Raw genomic sequence first — 21,741 nt, forward strand, 5'->3', positions numbered from 1 at the left:
CTTATCGATTAGGATTATGTTAGCGTTCTTCCAAGATTCCGGTATGCTCGAAGTCATGAGGCATTGCGTATGCAGGGTGGCCAGTTTTTCTGGAAAAATCTGCCCACCATCCTTCAACAAATCTGCGGTTACCTGATCCTCCCCAGCTGCCTTCCCCCTTTGCATAGCTCCCAAGGCTTTCTTTACTTCTTCCGGCGTTACTTGAGGGATTTCAAACTCCTCTAAACTATTCTCTCTTCAATTATCGTCGTGGGTGCTAATGGTAGTGTGTAAATCACTATATAAATCCTCAGGACCATGAGCAAAGCAAGAACAAGGTGAAAGCAGGAGCCAACGTTTCGACAAATGGACTTGTCTTCTTCAAGGGAACGTATGCTTTCCTCGCCACAGTATATATAGGTGGGGTTCTTCTAAAGGGTAGAGGGTGTAAGGCGGGTGGGTGCGGCAACGAGGGAAGGTGTGTTAGCGTGTCGAATTGAGTATCAAGGAATGCTGTGCACAAGGCCAAAGCAAGGCCGAACCGCCCCCCCCCCATTCCCCGGTCTGTCAAACACGTATCAACGCACGCGTGGTAGCCGGCGTGCCAACGGCGTGTGCACGTTGGCTAAAAAAAAGCTCATCGTCTTGAATTTACATCTCCCGCATTCCCCGTGTTTTTATAGAACTCCTCAGCCACATGAACTAGCTTTTTCGCATATTATTAATGATATTGCCGGCTTTGTCTCTAAACGCATACATCTGATTCTTGCTATTAATACTTTCTTCTTCACTACTTTTGGCTTCCTCCGTTCCTGAGAGGATGCTCGATTCTATCCATATTATACTTCCTTATGTCCGCTGTCCTACGCTTGTTGATTAACTTGGAAAGTTCTGCCAGTTCTAGTCTAGCTGTAGGGTTAGACGCGTTCATAAATTGGCGTTTCTTAATCAGATCTTTTGTCTCCGGCGAAAGTTTACCGGTATCCTGTATAACTAGGTTACCACCGACTTATATTGCGCGCTCCTAAAGAAGCCCATAAGATTGTCGCTTAGTGCTTCAACACTAAGGTCCTCTTGCTGAGTTAAAGCCGAATACCTGTTCTGTAGCTTAATCCGGAATTCCTTTATTTTCCATCTTCCGGCTAACTCATTGATCGCCTTCTTAAGTGCCAGTTTCTTCCGTTCCCTCCTCAAGTGTAGGCTAATTCGAGTTCTTACCATCCTATAGTCTCTGCAGCGCTCCTTGCCGAGCACGTCCTAATGTACATTTCAAGGAGCAGATGAATATGGCTCAAGGATTTAGCCCCTAAGGTAGCATCGCGGACGTCTGTCATAGGAAATAGCAATAGCAACTGTCTCTTAAGAGCAATAATGAGGGTAAGAGACTTCTGTTCGTCAGTTGCGGTGACAGTAGTGTTGATAGCTTGTAGGGGGGTTGACTTTGCGCGAAGGCGCTGGTTAGCTCTGGACTCAGGAGTCATGTTGACCTCCGCATCAGTGTCTACCAACAAGCACAGTCCTGTGGCTCGATCAGTTACACGGAAAAGGCGACTTGACGTATGGCAATGATCACCCACGTTGTTACTTACGACCGACCTGAGCGTTTCCCGCGTGCCATGACAGCGTAACACACATCGAGGAACCGCGGCGCGAGAACATCGGTGGTAATAGCACAGGCCCTGTGATGTAAATTTGCGCGCAGGTTGTTGAAATGGCCGTTGCATAGAAAGCAGCGTGAGAGGCTGATGAGTTGGACAGGATCGGTCGTTGATGTTGCGAGTGTTGCGCAATGCCTTACGCAAGTCAGCGACTTGAGATGCGAGCTCTTTTGCTGTTTCCCAAGGGAATCCACTTCAGAAACTGTAGAACTACGAATAGCATTTATGACTGCTGGAACGACGTCCATCATAGTGTCGTCCATCACATCTTAAAGAGCAGAGCGTTCCAATTCCGCTTTCGAGGACAGACGCCGCTAGGCAGCTTCGACACCTGGCACGCAGTCGCACGCTTACCGAGTGGAACTCGCCAAACTTACGACTTACACGACTGCATCGACTAAACCCCTCCCTGCAACTCCGGCCTCCACTCGGACTTCCTCGACGTGAAGCTACGTTTCTCTGTCGCCTTTCGTTAGGAGTTGCCTTCGCAAAGGCATGCTCTACATTATTTGGAGTGACTGACAGTGGAGCATGCGAGGTCTGTGGCACGGAAGAAAACATCGACCACCTTCTGTGCCACTGTCCACGATACACCCCTGAGATCCAAGAACTTGCCAAAACTTTTCAAAAACTGGACAATCGGCCGCTTTCTGTGCAGGTGCTGCTGGAACACCGCCCCCATCACCCGTCGGCCCATAAAGCGGGGAAGGCACTTTTGTACTTCTTAAGGACGACGGGCTTGTGCGACCATTTGTGACTATTAATGCAATTTCTGTAAGGCCACACACGTCAGCGAACTCGCTGCAATTTCTTTCTTTCCTTCCCTCCTTTCTCTCCCTGTTATCTTTGTTTTCCCCCTTTCCCATTCCCGGTGTAGGGTAGCCAACCGGACGTGATTCTGGTTAACCTCCCTGCCTTCTTCTTATCTCTTTGCCTCCTCCCCCTTCTTATCTCTAAAGCCGTACCCCACTACTGGCTCATGTCTAAAATCGCGACGTGCCAGAGGAAGAAAAATTCGCCACACATGCTTGCAGTACACAGTGTTCGAGGCAGGCCTTGGGCTTGCAAGCACAACTGAGAACCGCTGCCCGTATTCTCAAACACTAGTGAAATGCTAGCAATAAATAATGCCCAATCGGCCTAAGTGGTGTTTCTTGCGACAAGTCTCCAAAATTTAGCGAGACTTTCTTTTTTTTTAGCAAAGTCACTTGTCCCAGTGCGAATGCATGACTTGAAAACGAACTCAACCACTTGCATTGAATTTAGGTGTGTGCACAGTGTCGGAAAGCACACTGGCTGCGCTGTGCGCCGGTCAAACGCTGCGAAGCTTGGAGGAGCGCTGTTTACTGTAGCTTCTAAATTTCTTGCGAGCAAATAAACGGTCAAGCGCGTTGAATGAGAAAATAACATCCTTTGCTTGCACCGCTAAACTAAAGCATGCTACAAAATCGATAAGTTATTCGATGTGTTATGATCGACTTCGGACCTTCCGAGACAGTTATCGCTCCTGCTACCATGCCTGCTTACCCGCCACGGTGGCTTAGCGGCTATGATCTTGCGCTGTGAAGTACGAGGTCATGGGATCAAATCCGGGCCGGGGCGACCACATTTTGATAAGGCTTAAATGCGAAAATACCGTTTACCGTGCATTGGAGGCAGGTTAACGATCCCCTGGTGACAAACATTAAACCAGAGTCTCTCACCACGGCATGCCTCATAATCAAATCGCGTTTTTGGCACGTTAAGCTCCATAATTGCATTAGCGAAGGTATCCCTGCTCCTTTAAGCAATAGCAAGACTTTGCTGGGGCAGAAAGCTCTCAAAGAAAAAAACTAAATGACCAGTAAACTTACTCGTACATCACGATAACTTACTCAAGCGCCTGCCTAAACAAAGCACACGCCACTATTTGAAACGCCGCAAGGTATTGAAAGCAACGTTCTGCTCGCCGGGAAGTAAGAAGTAGCGGGTTAAGTTTTTCGAACAAACCGATATAGTGTCATTTACCTTTTCCCAATGCGATATTCCTATCCAAGTCGCTCTCCGACGTGTGTTGGCGGCTTCTTTCGCAAAAAGATGAAATTATACAATGTTGTTATTCCACCGCAATGGCACGCATAATGGTGCACAACTCTTTCTACGTGCATACTTATTTTTATAAAAAGGGTGTATAGGGCTAGCCGATTCGTCCATCCGTCACCTGTACGCGATTCGCTGCGCCGGTAGTGACGTGGTTTCCCTGCGTCGCTGCCGAGTGCGCGCGCAGCAGTGTCTCTCCGGCTCTGAAATGACTGGGCCACGCGTCATGCGCACTCTTGAGCAGAGCAGCTTTCGATCAACAACGCCTCAAACAGAACCGGGAATGAGCTTGCCTAGGCCGTGCCGATGCTGCAGCCCGGATATAGCAACAGTCTTGCGCTGCAGAGCGGAAGCAGCAACTGCGCACCGAGGATCAGGCAACCTGCCAAGGCATCGTTTAATGAACTGTTGAGATTAAACCAGTGAAAAACACCTGGACCGCAGGTTTCAGCTTCGCTAGTTAACCATCTGTACAGAGAGCTTTTCAGGCTTTTGCGCGACGGACTCACGACTATTTGAGGAGTACGGCGCATGCAGCGCATGCCTTGATAGGAGGTCATCTTCAGCTTCATGATTGAACCTAGATGAGCTGTTTCTGGGCGCGACCGCTAGAGGGCAAGCATTTAGTTGTAGCCGCCAATAGACTTCGTCGCTGACGATCACAGACTCTGAATCAGCCTCCGACACTGCACTGTTACTGCCTGAGACGGGGACGCTTTCGCTGCTGCAACAACTGGCGACACGACCTCAACGTTCAACGGCGCTTAGGCCACAGATGCGCTGGCTCAGCCCCAGCCGCAGGGTCGTTCGTGGCAGCCCACCATTTCGGCTTTGTCTTTCCGAGCTAGATGAATCCAGCCATTGAGCAGCGATCAGCGGCTTTTGAAAGTTTGCACCACCAAGTGGCTCTAGGCACTTCCAGATTTCCCGAGCAACCCTACGCAGAAGCCTAGAAAAGCCCTGGGAATGGTGGACTGACGGGCACGGGTCGGCTGCGCCACTGTACATCACGCCTTGCAAATGTTACGGCTTCACACATGAGCAGCTCAGTTTCAAGCAGGATCTCGTCGAGTTCTGTATAATTTGAGCCATCAGGAAGCATTGTTCCTCCAACGCCCAATCAGCAAAAGCCCATGTTGCGCATCACGCACCAAAACGATAGATTGGCTCTTTGATCTCACTGCGCCAGCGGTGATTTCATTATGCTGTCATAAAATATCTGAAAGTGCTGATAGTGTCCCATCTATGCCTGACAAGCAGAAACACCCGAGGGTCGGGCGGACCGTTTCACTCCGCATTACTGGATCCGATCGCTTCGATGCTGCCATGCCTACCAGGGTTTACTTTCTCGGCCATAGCAACGCTATTGGGTATGAGATATACGACTCGCCTCGAAAAGCCATGTTCTTCCGCGTAAGCAATCTTCACCTACTATACTGACAGTAACGTTGTCAGCTTTGAGGAAATAGTTCCATAATCCGGAGTCATTTCCAAGTGTGAACCACTAACAGGGGATAAGGGAGAAGAAGTAGATTTAGAGTAAAAGACGTTTTGGCAGACAGTCGACTGTCTGTTTCATTAGATTCAAATTGTTGTCACACGGCGCCGAGTAATTGCTCTTACAATACTTGTGTCGGACAAGTGGCGAAATTCGAAGTCACTAATAAGCTGGTTTGTGCCTTTACATAGTTTCATTGAGCACTGCGCCTTAAAAATCTCGAATTTACGACTTCCTTGCATTGAGCACAACATACGATATATCCCTGCTTTCGAACAGTGAACTTGTAGCGCCCAACATGAACTTAATTTACAAATACCGAAGAGAAATATGCTTTGCATAAGCAATAGAGGCTGAAACGGGCGGGGAAATAAATTTATCAAGAACAAGGCTTACCATTGGGAGGTTAAGCTCTCGACGACCTCTCGAGAGTGTTCCATTTGCACCTCCGCTCACAGATTCGACAGACCAGCAGAAGAGCACAATGAATAGGGCTGTTAAGGGGCTGCAATGTAATGCGCCAGCAGCTAAATTCGCCATGTCAAAGCAATCGTCAGTGCGACAGACCTTTTGCTTTAGGCTTTCCTTCAGAACATGGCAAACCGTTATATATATATATATATATATATATATATATATATATATATATATATATATATATATATATATACACAGTTTAGTCACACATGACATTTTCAAAGGTATAATACATACAGTACTTATACATCTGCTACGTACAAGCTAAGATGGAAATATCCTGATGACGTCTATTGTTCTAGCATATTGATAATGTCAGTCTACTCTTCTTACACGTTTTACATTCCAGTGAGTATGAACTGTGAACTTAGGGACTTATTTTCCCTATGGATACTAGGTGTTCTTTTAGCTGCCTCACATATTTAAAAATGGTCTGCCATATAGCTGAATACTAAGTAAGGATATAAATTAGTTGAGTCCTAAGAGAAATCAAAATGTTTAATTGAATATTTACCATAAATACGTTAGCGAAGCTTTTAATTGTTCATTCTAAGGCACATTTTAACTTATGAAGTGTAGCTACTGTGTTCACAAGGCGTATATATTTGGCAAATATTGTCTGGACGGCACCAGTTTAAAAATAATCATTTTCAGAGTGTCTGACGAGATCCGTTGGTGCTCCAGTTAATTTTGTGCTTCAGTGCATAAAGCCGCGCTTTTTTAGCTCAGCAGCTATAATTCTTAGAACGAAATGAGGGCCAAATTTTAGTAAAGACTTATTAAGCATAGTTGTGTTATTTGTTGAATTAAGTAATTAGATTTTTCGGACAAGCAGTGGCAGCTCCATCTAACGAATAATGAGGGTTAGAAACATGCTGTCTCCAGCAGACAGTTTATTTAAAATTTTGTGCAGCTAAAGAACAAACCTTACATATTGGAGAATAATTACGATATTTTCATGCAGTCGAAATTTCTGTCTCATATTTGTTTATTTATTCATTTATATTTGTATTTATGTATTTATTTATTTATTAAGTTACCCTAAAATCCGGTGGAGGCGTTACACAGGGGGAAAATGATGACAAAATGAAAATACACTGTAACTCATTGAATATAACTACGTGACGGCAAGAACAAAGAAAAAAAAGAGATTAGGAAGAGAAAATGCGATACAATACAATGAATCTAGTACATACTACATCTAACAAAATTGTTAGCAAATACACAGTGGTGCAAACATCGTAATATAGATTCATATACACATTTAGTGAATGTAAATAAATGGAGCGATAATTACAATGCCCAAAAACCTATAAGAGGGCTTGAAGTTTCCAGGTACTCGGAACTAAGAAGACTGAACTTAAGAGGATGGCCTATAATGACAGCACACGAGCGTCAATACTATATTCTAGATTATTTGCTAATCCGCTTCTTATTCATCATAAATGACCAACGCCAACCAACACGTGGTTTTCTCTATGCAACGGAAAGAAGACTGGGCAATCTTGAAGAATTACAATCCAGTTTGTAATGAGGATGGTTCTTTTAGGAGTGTCAATAAGAAGTTTACTACCGATTACATAAATGGCATAAATAAGAATGTTGCCAATATATGACTAGTTTCTTCGAAACTTTGCCTGCATGTAACAATTTCTTAAACTTGTTCAGATTCTTTTTTTAGAAATAGAGTATTTGTCGAAACAAATTTTAATTAGCGCTGTAATTGGTCATAGTTCCTCTTTTCTGCCACCGAATTTACTTTATTCGCTTTTGGTTGCATAGACAGTTTTTAGACAGACATAGACAGACAACGCGAATATTCATGCCTCGCTCAGGAAACAGTTAGAGGCTACATACCGCTTGCACACGTAATTTATAGCTATGGCCATTAATTTGTTCACGAAATTTGAAGTTCCTGTACTCATAACCTACACACAGCCCATAATTTTAAAGAGCTTAAGGACAGGTGCGTGTTTATTTCACCGTAGACAGCGAGCGAGAATTACAATGATCAAATAACCTATAAGAGGGCCTAGAGTTTCCCGTTACTCAGCCGTAAGTACACTCAGCCGAAGAGGATGGCATATGGTGACTGCACACAAGCGCCAATGCTGTAATTCTATCTTGTTTGTTAATTCGCTTCTTATTCATTCTAAACAAACAACGCGAACCAACACGCGCTTTTTCAGGGCAGAAGAAAAGAGAATGCAATCTTGCAGAATGACAATCCAGTTTATAATGAGGCTGCTTATTTTAGCAGTGTGAGTATGAAGTTTACTATCGTTTACATAAGTACTACACGCCTTCTATAACGTATAGATTAACAGGTAAATAAGGGGTAAGTAATTTTTGCAACATATGTAATACCGCAAGGAACGGTAAATTTTCGTCAGGTTGTGCTTAACGTGACCTGGATTTCCACGAAACATAAACTTCGTACAGGGTGTCGTTCTCAAAGACATTGCGAATCATAGCTTACAACGTCCATCAGATACGTTCAATGATTTGTTTTGTTTTTGCGATGGATGTGTTCATTCTAAGCGCACCTAGCTGAGCACACAAAGCTTCAAAAGCACTTTCTGTTTTGCTAATTGGTAGCTGTTCATTATAAAATATAAAGACGCCAAATAAACGGACACGCACAAGAGAAGAGAACGGGACAGGGCATCACTCGCAACTTCTTCATTCGCAGAACGCAGGCACATATATACCGTCGGTCAACACATGTGCACAGAACAAACTTTCATTCACGCATCTAATCAAACATTCATGACATACAACGCTCAAGAAACATCTTCCTGGCCTTATCTAATGTTAATGAAGTTTTGCTAACGCACTAGCTGCCTTTCTTGCCTATGTAATATGCTTCAACCAGCTCCCTTGCTCTAGTATCAGTACTTCGGGCAAGAATCCGCACATCTGAAAAACGTGGTTCACAAGAGCGTGAGGGACCGGTTCCGATGTGCTTAGGCAAATTACAGACTACACGGCAAATACCATGTAACATATAAGAAAGCATGATGGTTGAGTAAAACGTTGCAGCGCTTATAATTAGGACAGAAATGGGAAAGTTACACCCCACTTTTCTTGCGCTCCGCCTATTGTCTTGTGTAGCTGCTTTATTATTCTGGGAAACATTACAGATAATTGCGGTATATTACACTCTGCAACGCTTCCATAGGTCACTTTCTAGAAAGGTTTATAGGGAATAACAATATAACTTTAGTCAGTCGCAACATTGTTCTAACTTAACGAAATGTAAACAATGTGCCTCCTTACTTCACCAGGGACACCAGTGAAAAGCAACAACGTGCGTACCGAGAGCAATAACATAATTAGTAGCTAGCAGGGAGTAATTATCTTGATGCACAATCACCCTACACAATTGTAACTTTCGGCACGAGCCAGTTACAGAGTGGCCCGCCTTCTCACTGAAAGAAGTCACAGGCCGGCAATGCACACCCAGCGCCGCCACAGCGTAAGCTGGAGGAGCGCCACAATAGGGAGCTCCATTTTTGGCAGGATGAACTAGAGGGTCTTCGCGGCGAAGTCTCTGCGTCATTCTCACGAGAACCATATGAAATATCTGCCCGGCGTCGGCGACGAGCTACGGCTTCTGCTGCTCTCTGCACCGCGGTCTGCTGAGCCCGAAATTGTCTGGCTGTAGCCGCGCGCGAAGCTCTGCGATTCGATCCTGTAGGAGCCGTTTGTACCTTGCGAGGAGCCGCCGTAAAGTTTCACATTCGTTGACCCATCGCAAGATATGATGCTGTTGCTGCTGCTGATGATGACGATTTACTGGCATGCCTTTTGAGTCGGGTCGGTGATAAATAGTCATCTAGTCTACTTGAGTTCCCCATGTACGTACAGCTGCATGCAACATGCAACTGCTACATGCAACTGCTACATGCAACTGCTACATTGACATGTAGCAATTGCATGTAGCAGTTGCATGTAGCGGCGCACCTGGTGGAATACAATGCCAAGGCTGTTTGACGCGCTTGTCACGTCGCGTGACAAGTTACACGATTCAATGCTGCTGTCACGGTTGCTTCTGCTACAGATGATGATTTACTGGCGTTCCATTGGAACAGGCCGGTGACAGTCGCCTATCCTGCTTGATTTTCTCGGGAACTTGCACATGGTTTTTATTGCAGCATTTTTCTATAAATATCCTTAATCTTACTTTACTTCTTAAAGGCAAACCCCCAAGTGGGTGGGAGCCACATACTTCATAGGATATACCAACTAGCTTGTGCCTCTACATACACAACTTCTACATAGTATGCCACCAGGCGTAGTAGAACTCAGCTGCAATACAAAATATGCAGGTATTGATTCTACGCGGCACACATCTGATATCACTTGACAAGTGTTGCGATACGATGGTAATGATAATGGTGATGATAACGATGATTTATTGGTGTCCCTATATGCCACGCATTTTTATTCTATCATTCTTATGCAGCTGCATAATAATTTTTTTCGTCCTCAAAGAAATCCACCCATCTTTCAAAAATATCCCATAGTGGGTGACAATAGCTGCAACGCACAGTAGCGGCGGCAGCGGAAAACATTGCCAACCAAAATGGCTATTGGAATGAAACCCCCCCCCCCCATAACAGCTTATGCCGTAAAACGCAAAATTTGCAGCTTTTGGTCCTTGCAGAAACGAGATTCAACTTTGTCCCGCTTTTATTTAAAGATAACCAATCTACACTCAACGATTTAAGGAAACCACTGTGATATTATATATATGGATCACTTTTTCCTCTCCTCATCATTATCTTTTATTACTCTTTTGTCTTGTTTTCATTTTTCCCCTGTGCAAAGTTCGACGACGGAGGATTACAGCTGAGGCGGTCCCTTCTGGCTTTCTCATGAAATACTTCTATCTCTTGTAAGCGCTTCATATAATTTCTCTAAACAGGCCCAACACGAAAGTTTAGCAATTTTCATTACCCCTAATAACTAAACGCACTTTAAAAAGTGTTTTATTCGCATCATCCCCAACAACCCCCCCACCATTTCTTAAATATATAAGTTGGGGGATTATAGCAGTTTTTTTAGAAAACCATGATAAGTGGAATATATTGTTTAAGTGTGCTCTTGTGCGCATTAACAGTTTCGCTATGAAACCTACCAGTGACGTCAGAACTTTCTTTCGGTTTGTCCAAAACATCTACTGATGGTATTCCCCTGTACTGCTCCAAGTTTAATTTTCTGCTTTATGTAAGCGAACCCGGGACAGCCTAGTTAAACTCCCCGTCTCTCAACGATTTCCCTTAAACCGAGGCCGACAAAAGGTTGCCAGTGCCGCGTTTCTTGAATACTGCTAACTGACATTAAGGTTTTGAATAAAACTTTAAATAAGCAAATTTTAGACATGAATCTTTCTTTCATTTATTCCAATCAGCCTTCATTTCATCATACATAATGAACGGTTTATGTTATAAAATGCCAGCTATACTTATTACCATGCACTAGTCAGTTAGACCGTGTGGACTGATGCGCACGTGGGATGACCCCAGTAGCTCGGTGGCGCAGTTCCTCGTCCTTATTTCCCACCACTTCGCAGTCGAGTATGATGCCATAGCACAGTACTCTGCATCTACCGCCTGACACAGATTAACAGCTTACTCGCAACACTGTTGGAGATGTTTAAATGGGCCATGCCATATATATGAGAGAGCTATCAAGGACTTTCTCCTATTTGAACTTATCGTGTGTAAATATTATACAAAGTTGACGGAGTGTACATGTTGTAGAAAGTGGGCGTACTGAATATGGCCTAGAAGAGCATAGAGATTACATAAATCAACAGGCGCCCAGGGCCAAGTAAATTTATTGTCACATGAAACAAGCTGTTCTCATTACCTGGACAGTCATCGCAAGCTAGTTCTGCCTCTTTTTGTTCCCTCTAGGATTTAAACAAGCCAATTTTCTGAAGCGCCAAGACGTTTCTAGTGCACCGCTGGTGAAATATACTGTTGTGTTAACCTGCCTGATCTATTTTTATAGTAAAGGCATGGAGTAGCCATTTGTGGATGTAACAAATGTTAAAGCGTGTAAAATTGAAACGTGAAAAATCGTAAGATTGTCGCTTAAACTTGTAGTCGGGTACCTCTGAAACCCCACGCGCATGCCTGAGGTTTCACCAGGCTTTTTGCAAAAGTAATTTCTCCAACAAAAGATATACTTAAGACGCGTTGGCGAATACTTAATTAAGCAGTGAATGTAACAGCGCTTAGTATAACTAGACCCCGCCGCATTTTTCACGCAGCGCAGATTTTAGTGGCAAGCAAGGAATACACGAAAGAGAAGGTCAAGTGCCGTGAAACAAGTTTCAAAGGTCAATAGACACAAATGGCAATCCTTCCTCCAGGCTCTATTGTGCTGAAGGGTGAGGTCGATGCCCAGTGTATGTTGGAAAGATCAGTGACAGGACTACAGTACTGAGCATCTGTGCACACTGCGCTCGAAACGAAAGCAGCCTCGCACACGGAATAGCTCACTGCTTATCTAAGTAGCGTGATTACGGCGAGTGCATACGCTCGCTTTACCCTCAATGGATCTCAACGAAACCAAATTCGCCCTACATAACCTTTAATTTAAGCCGATCCTTTTATAGAGCCATTATTTTTTATAAGATTGTACCATTCTTAGGGTAGAGTACTACTTGCAGTGATATAACAAGCAGCGATAAACAATCGAAGCTTATTATTTATCTAGTGCAGTTTCTTGCTGTACTCAAAAAATTGATAGTTTCCTTTATTTTTCTTTCAAATATAAAGCACATTCCAAATAAGCCTTTGCTTTCTCTTTTTCTCTTTTTGCCTTTTTCTCCGTCGGCATTCAAAATAATATTTTTGTAAGACTTGCTTCTATAGCATGGTTCCCCAAAAGTAATAAACACCGAGAAAGGAAATACTGCTAAGGTGGAACCGACTCAAGCAACCTTGCGAAATAGAACGACCGATTACCATGAGAAAGCTGCCTATAAGCCACTAATCAATGACCATACAGAGGGTCTGGATAAAACCGTCGAATGAATGCTAACAGCATGCGTCGACGTCGAAGCGAATACATAGGAAGCGGTCCTTTTGCACGTAAGCTTTGACCTGCGAGACTGCAAGGAACACCGTACCTTATGCCGTTGAGGCTGGTTTCACAAGGTTTTTGTGCGGCGGCTGCAGTACGGTGGGCATAATTGAGAAAAAAACTGTCCGCAACGTGGACCTAGCAGACTGTCCCGATGTCCAGTCTGAACGCACTGGCAGAGCCTGGTGTCGGAGTCGGTGTCGGAGCACGGAATAAAAAAATGTGCGTTGGGTACAACATCGAGTATAAAACAAGGTGGGTATAGAAGGGCGAAGCTGCTATATAGGGAAATAACTTTTTTAAAGTTCCGCATGCAGCGAAACAATTGTCCTGCAAAATGACGATAGTATGCAATGTCTCGAGTAGATTTGCGGCAAAGGCTCAAGAGGGCGCAGGGACTACTGCATGGCGCGAGTACTCACGTATACAGCTAAGCTCCCTTCGATCTTTGATTACCTTGAATTGACATGCATCTGCGAAACATTTTGGTGCGAGAGCGTGAAACACGCCGGTGAGAGAAGAGGCCGGCTTATGTCATCTGGACAAGATAAAAACGGCGCGTGAATTCCCATTGGCTGCGACGCCACGTCCAGAGCGCGCATCGACGGAGCACCGCAGGCGTAAGGGCTCACCTATCACGCTAGCGTGCCAGGTTTTGCGCGAAGGTACCGCCGCGACGCCACGTCACCCTTGGTCTGCGCATGCGTTATCCCCGCATTTCTTGTCTGCGCAACATCTCGTCTCTAACTGGGCTTCGGCAATCTCTATAAAGATTATTCTATAAAGAAACAATAAATTCGGAAAGAAGAACGTTGGTGGTGGTGAGCGTCGAGCCTACATCCCCACGCTCATGTGCCGGGTGTCTTAATCACTGGGCTAAACCAGCGTATCCTACATAATAGGCCCGTACGCTCTTGTTTAGGGCGTCATGCTACTTGAACGAAAATTTCCATTGCCAAGAATGGCGTGATGAAACACGCGATGTAAAAAGTGTCACGGCTTACTTGGGGCTTCTCTATTACGCTTTAGAGCACCGGGGCAAGGTAACATGCCGTCACAGATCGAAGAATAGCGCTCTTGTGCTATCTTGGAGCCGTTAGCTAAACTTCTCAACGCGACTCATAGCCCTCGAGGAATTGGTAACTCGTAGTATCTCCCAGCGGCATTCCGTTAGACATTATTACTTTCGCATTCACACGTCATAAGAAGTGTCCTTGGATTATGTCTTCAAACTTTGGTGATAGGCAATACTTTCGACAAAACAAGGCAGGCCACTCCGATGCAAAAGAGGGGAAATTTCAATTTTGCAAAAAGTGGTAGGGCAATATTCGCTCGACTCAGTATCCCAGCCTACTCCATCCACCTCAATGAACAGGCCTATCTCTTCCTCCTTCGGTGAGGTCCAAAATAGCAGTAGCTGCAATTTCCAAGAGCACCCTGAGTACCGCAAGGAGTGGCACCAGGCGCGCGCACAACACATCGAAGCAACGTGCTCCAGTATGTATAGGCACAATACCTCCTATATGGACACAGCTGCGTGTGCTCCGGCGAACGGGCAGCGCTACAAAAGGAGATATGCCTTTGCAGTCATGAACTTGATCTGCCAGCAGCAGATAACCGCGTTAAGCACGGCGGGATCCCCCGCCTGTTCCCTAATGTTAGCAGTGGCGATCGCACTCGCTCATTCGGAGCGTTCGCAAAGGAACTCCGGACTCCCGAGGGACATGCCACAATGGTTCTCAAGGTGTACGTGACTGCTGCTAGCCTCGCGTTAATCCCCGAATGCTTCAACCACCATCACTGTGTACTACGCTGTTTGGGCAAAGCGAAGGTATAGGGGAACGAATAGTCTAACGTGCTAGCTCGAGAGTTTACTAACCAAACGACAGCGTCCACTTCTAACCCGAACCACTCGCACTATCCTGCATCAAATCCCATCATTAAAAATGACGAGGACATCCTTTCTCATCAGCGCAGAGTCCTCAAGATGTACCCGCCACCTCACCAACAACATATCGGGGAAGAAGCCGCTAATTAGTGCAAAATACCGACCAGCCGCGGTATTACCACATGTAAAATTCCTAAATACCCTTGGTGCGGTGGCACACTCCCCTCCATAGGCGAAATGACAGTAGCACTATGTAGCAGAGTGAGGCACAGCACGCTCGCTCCGACGTGAGAAGAGAAAGCTCCCTATTAGCCAAGTCAGGCAGGCGGCATATGCCAGTGGGGCCCTAGGCTGAGGGGCTCCTTCCTTAAAATAATTTCAGCCTAATGAGCTTTCTCTCTCTCTCTCTTCATATATATATATATATATATATATATATATATATATATATATATTGTTGCAGGAAGAAAGCAGGCCCACGAGTGTAAACTAACGTATATTTACAACTGCCGTATATGGCGTTTAGGCAACTGCCAGACTTCGTCTTCGTCAAGTCCAATTCAACTTCTTCGGTGCTTTCACCGTAACATCACCCTCCCGGTGGAGTAGCTCCGTCCCGGTGCAAGTTATAGAGCCTGATTTAATAGGGGTACATGGGGCTTAAGCCTGGCGACGTGAACAACATCGCTGGTGACGTTGCGATGCACTGAAGGCTGACCGACTGGGACGATCTCGTATGTCACCTCGGACAGTTGGCGTAAGATCTGGTACGGACCAGAATACCGGGAAAGTAGTTTTTCCGACAAGCCGACGCGACGTGAAGGCGTCCAGAGAAGGACAAGGGAACCAGGTGAAAATGGTAGTCTCGGTGCCGAAGGCCGTAGCGTCGCTTTTGAGACGCTTGCGAGACTGTGAGGCGATGACGGGCGACATCTCGGGCCTGGGCGGCTAAGTCAATAGCATCGCGAGCGTAACCAGTGCTGGGTGATTGTACTGCGGAAGGTAGTAACGTGTCAACGGGCAAGGTGGGGTCGCGGCCATACAGAAAGTAAAATGGTGAAAATCCGGCAGTGTCGTGACGGGACCAGTTGTATGCGAAAGTGAGGTATGGTAAAGCGACGTCCCAGTCACGGTGATCGTCGGAAACGTACATGGGCAGCATTTCAGTTAGCACGCGGTTGAGTCGCTCGGTGACGCCTTTCGTTTGAGGGTGGTACGCGGTAGCAATCTGGTGTTCTGTAGAACAGCAGCGGAGCAGATCATCGACGACCTTCGATAGAAAGTAGCGGCCGCGATCGGTCAGCAACTGGCGAGGGGCGCCGTGATGCAGGATGGCGTCGTATAGTAAGAAGTCGGCGACATCTGTAGCGCAGCTGGTTGGCAGCGCTCGGGCGATGGCACATCTCGTGGCATAATCGGTCGCTACAGCAATCCATTTGTTTCCTTTGATGGAAATTGGAAAGGGGCCAAAGAGGTCGAGGCCCACACGGTAGAAGGGCTCTGTAGGTGTATCTATTGGTTGTAGCAAACCAGCGGGAGGCATTGCGGGCGTCTTCCGGCGCTGACACAGGTCGCAAGAAGCGACATAACGGCACACAGAGCGATAAATGCAGGGCCAGAAGAAGCGGCGCCGCAGGCGGTCGTATGTACGAGTGATGCCCAGATGTCCAGCAGTAGGAGCTTCGTGAAGTGGCTGGAGCACGGCTAGTTGAAGGTGCTTGGGAACGATTAGGAGGAGCTCCGGGCCGTCAGAACGAATGCTACGACGGTATAAAGTTCCATCGCGCAAGGTGAACATCCGGAGGGACGGGTCATTGGGCGAGGAGCTTAGGCGTTCCATAAGTTTTCGAATAACAGGATGTTTGCGCTGCTCGTGGCCATTATGGAGGAAGCCGGAGATGGATAGAACACTGATGTCCGAGTCTGCATCGGTATCGTCCGGTTAATCCACGGGATTGCGGGACAGGCAGTCAGCGTCTTTATGCAGGCGCCCTGACATATACATAATAGAAAATGTATATTTCTGTAGATCCAATGCCCAACGTGCAAGTCGTCCAGTTGGGTCCTTCAAAGAGGAGAGCCAGTAGAGGGCGTGATGATCGGTTACGACGCAGAAGCTCCGACCAAAAGGTACGGTCAAAATTTCGCGACCGCCCATACAAGCGCAAGACATTCTCTCTCAGTAATGGAGTAATTTCGCTCGGACGTGGAAAGAAGGCGGCTAGTGTAAGCGATGACACGGTCTTGGCCTTGTTAACTGTGAGCGAGGACAGCGCCGATGCCATGACCACATGCGTCAGTTCGTACTTAAGTGGGCGCACAAGGATCAAAGTGTGACAGGATCGGGGAAGTTGTAAGCCTCTCAATCAGGGTAGAGAAGACTTTCTCCTGTAGTGGTCCCCAAGAGAAAAATACGTCTTTCTTAAGAAGGTCTGCGAGAGGGTGAGCGATGTCGGCAAAATTTTTCACAAATCGTCGGAAATAAGAGCATAAGCCCAGAAAACTTGGGACATCGTTTGTGGAACAAGGTACAGGAAAATTTCGCACGACGTGAAATTTCTGTGGATCAGGTTGGATTCTGGCGGCGTTTACGAGATGGCCGAGCATGTTATTTTCACGGAGACCGAAATGGCACTTGGAGGAGTTTAGCTGAAGGCCTGCCCTGCGAAACACGGAGAGTATGGTTGTGAGGCGCCGCAGGTGGCTCTCAAAGTTCGGCGAAAACACAATCACATCGTCGAGGTAACAGAGGCGTGCAGACCACTTCAAGCCGCGCAAGAGAGAATCCATCATGCGCTCGAATGTAGCTGGCGCATTGCATAATCCAAACGGCATGACTTTAAATTGGTACAGACCTTCCGGTGTGACAAGGGCGGTTTTCTCGCGGTCCATCTCATCGACGCTAATGTGCCGATAGCCGGAGCGAAGGTCAATTGATGAAAAATATTGGGATCCGTGAAGTCAGTCAAGAGCATCATCAATGCGCGCCAGGGGATAAACATCCTTCTTTGTTATCCTGTTGAGGTGACGGTAGTCAACGCAGAGGCGTCACGAGCTGTCTTTTTTCTTTACTAAGACAACCGGTGATGCCCACGGGCTACTGGAAGGTTCAATGATGTCCTTGTCCATCATCTTGTCTACGTTCTGTATGATGGCCTTTTCTGTTGCGGAGACACGATATGGCCGCCTAAGAATGAGGCTGGCGTCACCGGTGTTGACCCGATGCGTGACAACAGATGTCTTGCCAAGTGGACGGTCGTCCAAATCAAAGATGTCACGAAAAGATTACAGGAGGTGAAGAACAGCTGTTCTTTGATCATCTTAGAAACATCGTCCGCAGGCGTCGAGTACGGAGTAACAAAGGTCCATTGGTAATGACAAAGGATTCAAAGGTCAAAGAAGAAATCTCAAATTCTTCCAAGGGTGTGATATGCGCTATAGCGATACCGTGTGGCAGCACATGCGAGGAAAATATAAAATTGAGGACAGGACCGCGAGCGTAGTTTTCGCTGAACCGGATTAAGGTGCTCGGTAGGGCAATATTTCGCGACAAACCCACGTCAGTAAGCGGCGACACGACGTACTCGCCTTCAGGTGCGAGAGGACAGGGCGTCAGGAGTACATTTGTAGCCGCCTGTGGAGACAACCTTGCAAACTTAGCAGAGCATAAGCGGTGTGAAGCACAACTTGTTGCGTCGGCAGGAAGCGCCATATCCAACTGTACAACACCTGCGGAGCAGTCAATTTGGGCAGAGTGTTTCGAAAGGAAGTCCTGCCGAGAATTAGGTCGTGTGGACAGTGTTCAAGGAAGATAAATAGAACAACGGTATAATGGCCCCCAATGGTCACACGTGCTGTGCACATTCCAAGGACAGGTGAAGTTCTCCCATCGGCTACTCGCACAGTGCACCGTACGGCGGGTGTCAGAACCTTTTTGAGCCTTCGGCGGAGAGCAGCGCTCATAACTGAAAGCTGCGCTCCTGTGTCAACGAGAGATCTAACAGGAACGCCATCAACTTCAATGTCCTGTAGGTTTCCACATGTAGGCAAGGTCAACCGAGGATTTGTGGGCCGGGTCGGAAGTTGTAGCTTCACCTCCGGGAGCTGCACCATATAGTTTCCCGAAGCGAAGCGACCGGTTGCAGAAGGGGGCGAAGAGCGGTGAAAGAGAGGCGAACGGGACCTATGACCTTGCGGAGACGGAGAGCGGCTGGATCTTGGTGGAGCACTGTCGGCATTGATGTTCCTTGTCGGCGTATAGGGCGAGAAAGTACGATTCTCCGGTACTTGGCGGTAGTGACTCGGAGACAACGACCGAGGAGGTGACGACCAGTGGTTGCAGCAATGACGGGCGATGTGTCCAATACAGGAACAATTAAAGCAGATGGGTTTATCATCCGCTTTGCGCCAGTCAGCTGGGTTGCGACGGAGTGGCGGAAAGCTTTGCGTCTGGGAGCGAGCGGCCGGAGAAATCGGGTAGGTGTTTGTATGGCAGACCAAGCAGAGAGATGGAATGCCCAGCCTTGCTATTTCCTCCCGAACTACCGCTTGTATAAGGGAGATAGCGGGCACGCTTTCCCGACAGTCAGAACGAACTGGAGCCGGAGCCATGGCCTCAAGCTCACGGAGAACGATGCGCGTGATGTTTTCCGGTCCTGTTGGCTGAACGAAGCGCGGCGGGTCTTCGCAAGAAGATGTCGCGGCGGTATTGGGCAATCGGTCAAAAGTTTGAACGACGCGGCGGCCCTTCGCTTGTTCGAAGCGCCGGCACTACTTTAAAATTGCATGCACAGTGGCACAATCCTTGCACCTCAGGAGATTGAAGGCATCGTCTGCAATACCTTTCAATATGTGACCAATCTTGTCTGCCTCGGTGATGCTGTTATCAGCCTTGCGACAGAGGGCCAGCACATCCTGTATGTAGACGACATAGGATTCTGTGGACGTTTGAGCGCGACACGCAACTTCTTTTTTTGCCGCCCGCTGATGACCGACAGGTCTGCCAAACAGGTCTCGCATTTTTTTCTTTGCAGACATCCCAGCTCGTTAGGTCAGCTTCGCGTGTGTCGTACCATTGCCTCGCAGTTCCTCTAAGATAAAATATCACGTTTGCTAGCATCATTGTTGGATCCCACCTGTTGTTGTCGCACACTCGTTCGTACATCGTAAGCCAGTCCTCGACGTCGGCGTTGTCCGTGCCACAAATTGTGCCTGGGTCCCGCGGATGAGTGAGGATGACCGTTGGCACGGGCTGCTGAAGCGTTGTCGCTTGTGTCGCTTGATTTGCCATTGTGGCGGCAGGTAGATGACGTGCGCTGCGAAGTTCCGTGATTGTACCCCGCACCTTCCACCAAAATTTGGCAGGAAGAAAGCAGTCCCACGAGTGTAAAAAAACGTATATTTACCACTGGTGTATATGGCGTTCAGGCAACTGCCAGACTTCGTCTTCGTCTAGTCCAATTCAACTTCTTCGTTCCCTTCACCGTAACAATATATATATATATATATATATATATATATATATATATATATAATCACCACTGCGTTTCCTATAAGCAGCTTGCAAAACCATAAGGCCACGTCTTAATACAGCACTGCGCCGCGGCTTTTGGCGTAAACTGCACAGGATATCCATCACGTCCTTGTTTCTTTTTCGTGTTTTTTTAAGGCAAGCACACAAAATTGCACCAACGGTACATTCTAAGCCTTCAGTCGGCTAGTTTTAGATGTCATCTACGACTTTCGTGTTGGCATTTCTTGGTGGAGCCAATATTTAAAAAGTTAGCCAATCAGTTGTACGAATGCAGATACATTGGAAAACAAAACGAAAGATGGCGCTGGCTAAACCACGAAATTCACAAGAATACGGCGTTGATGTCAGCCCCCTAGCACACTATCGTTATTAAAATATTGGTTACTTTCAGCTGGGACACCCTCTATAAGATATCAGTTACCAATCAAGCGCTTACTACAATTTGATCACTGCACAGTGTTGAAAACGGGGACGTCCGCAGTGGTCGCGTAGTAGTTTCTGCTCTGCGCTGCTAAGCCCGAGGTGGTGGGATCGAATTCCGGACGCGGCAGCCACATTTCGACGGCGACTAACTGCAAGAACGCCCATTCGCCTTGCATTCGGTTACGGTAGAGAACCCCAGTTTGTGAAAATTAATTCAGGGTCCCCCACTACGGTGCGCCTGATAATCATATCACGGCTGTGGCACGGTAAACCCTACAATTTAATTTTAAGGAAACGGCATGAAACTGGGTAATGAATTGGGGGGTTTACACAAAGAGCCTCCACTAGGCTGCGCGTCACTCTGGAATCAGCTGAGGAGAGATAAGCTTATGTGCGGTCAAAGATGGCCGGACTTATCAGACGGTGCTGAACATGCCGCGGAGCCTGCGATGCTTCTGCTCAGATGAACGGCAATATGCATGTCGAGAACCTTTCGAAAAGTTCATTTCCACGGGTAGAAGCATAGTGCGTGTTCGCTAGAGTGAACTCGAGAAAGAAAGAAAAAAGTACAGAATACAGCATACATTTCTGGGGACCGACCTTAAGAAGACGGGTGATGACATTTACTTGATGCGGTCGGCACCCTTCTGTTGACGTTGCGCGCGAATTCTCTTTATTTGACGTCATGCATAATTCCAGTCATTCATGGCGCCATCGCTTTCTTTCTACATTTCAACCAACACCAAACTGCCATTTTCTTTTTATGCAGTTGACACATAATTAAGAAATAACACATTTCTACAGAGGAACCACTGAACACTGAATTCCGCTATATTAACCCTCAAATTAAAGTCAAACGTCCTTCACTACACGTGGGCGAAATTCTCTGCATTTGACGTCAGGCACAATTCGAGCCATATATGCGCCCTTTATTTTATTTTTACACCTTATTGTCACGTGGTAGTGACTGAAGAAAGCAGCCAAACTGAGAAAGACGAAACTAGTGTTTTATTGGGCGAACTTGTGCCCTCAAAAACAGGCTACACTCAAAGAACGGCGACAGCGGCGAACACAGTCGGCGATCGTCGAAAATCTGATCAATGGG

At 46.7% G+C, this 21,741-nt stretch overlaps 1 protein-coding gene across 1 annotated transcript in view; it reads right to left on the bottom strand.

Moving 5' to 3' along the window:
• The window catches only part of LOC142564987 (uncharacterized), a 107,786-nt gene that overhangs the window by 56,057 nt on the left and 29,988 nt on the right, over positions 1-21,741 (bottom strand). The window contains exon 2 of the mRNA XM_075676223.1: positions 5,611-5,719. Coding sequence (XP_075532338.1) covers positions 5,611-5,719 — 109 coding nt within the window. The remainder of the gene's footprint in view (positions 1-5,610; positions 5,720-21,741) is intronic.

This window comes from Dermacentor variabilis, chromosome 11 (genome assembly GCF_050947875.1).
Source record: "Dermacentor variabilis isolate Ectoservices chromosome 11, ASM5094787v1, whole genome shotgun sequence".
Classification (NCBI taxonomy): domain Eukaryota; kingdom Metazoa; phylum Arthropoda; class Arachnida; order Ixodida; family Ixodidae; genus Dermacentor; species Dermacentor variabilis.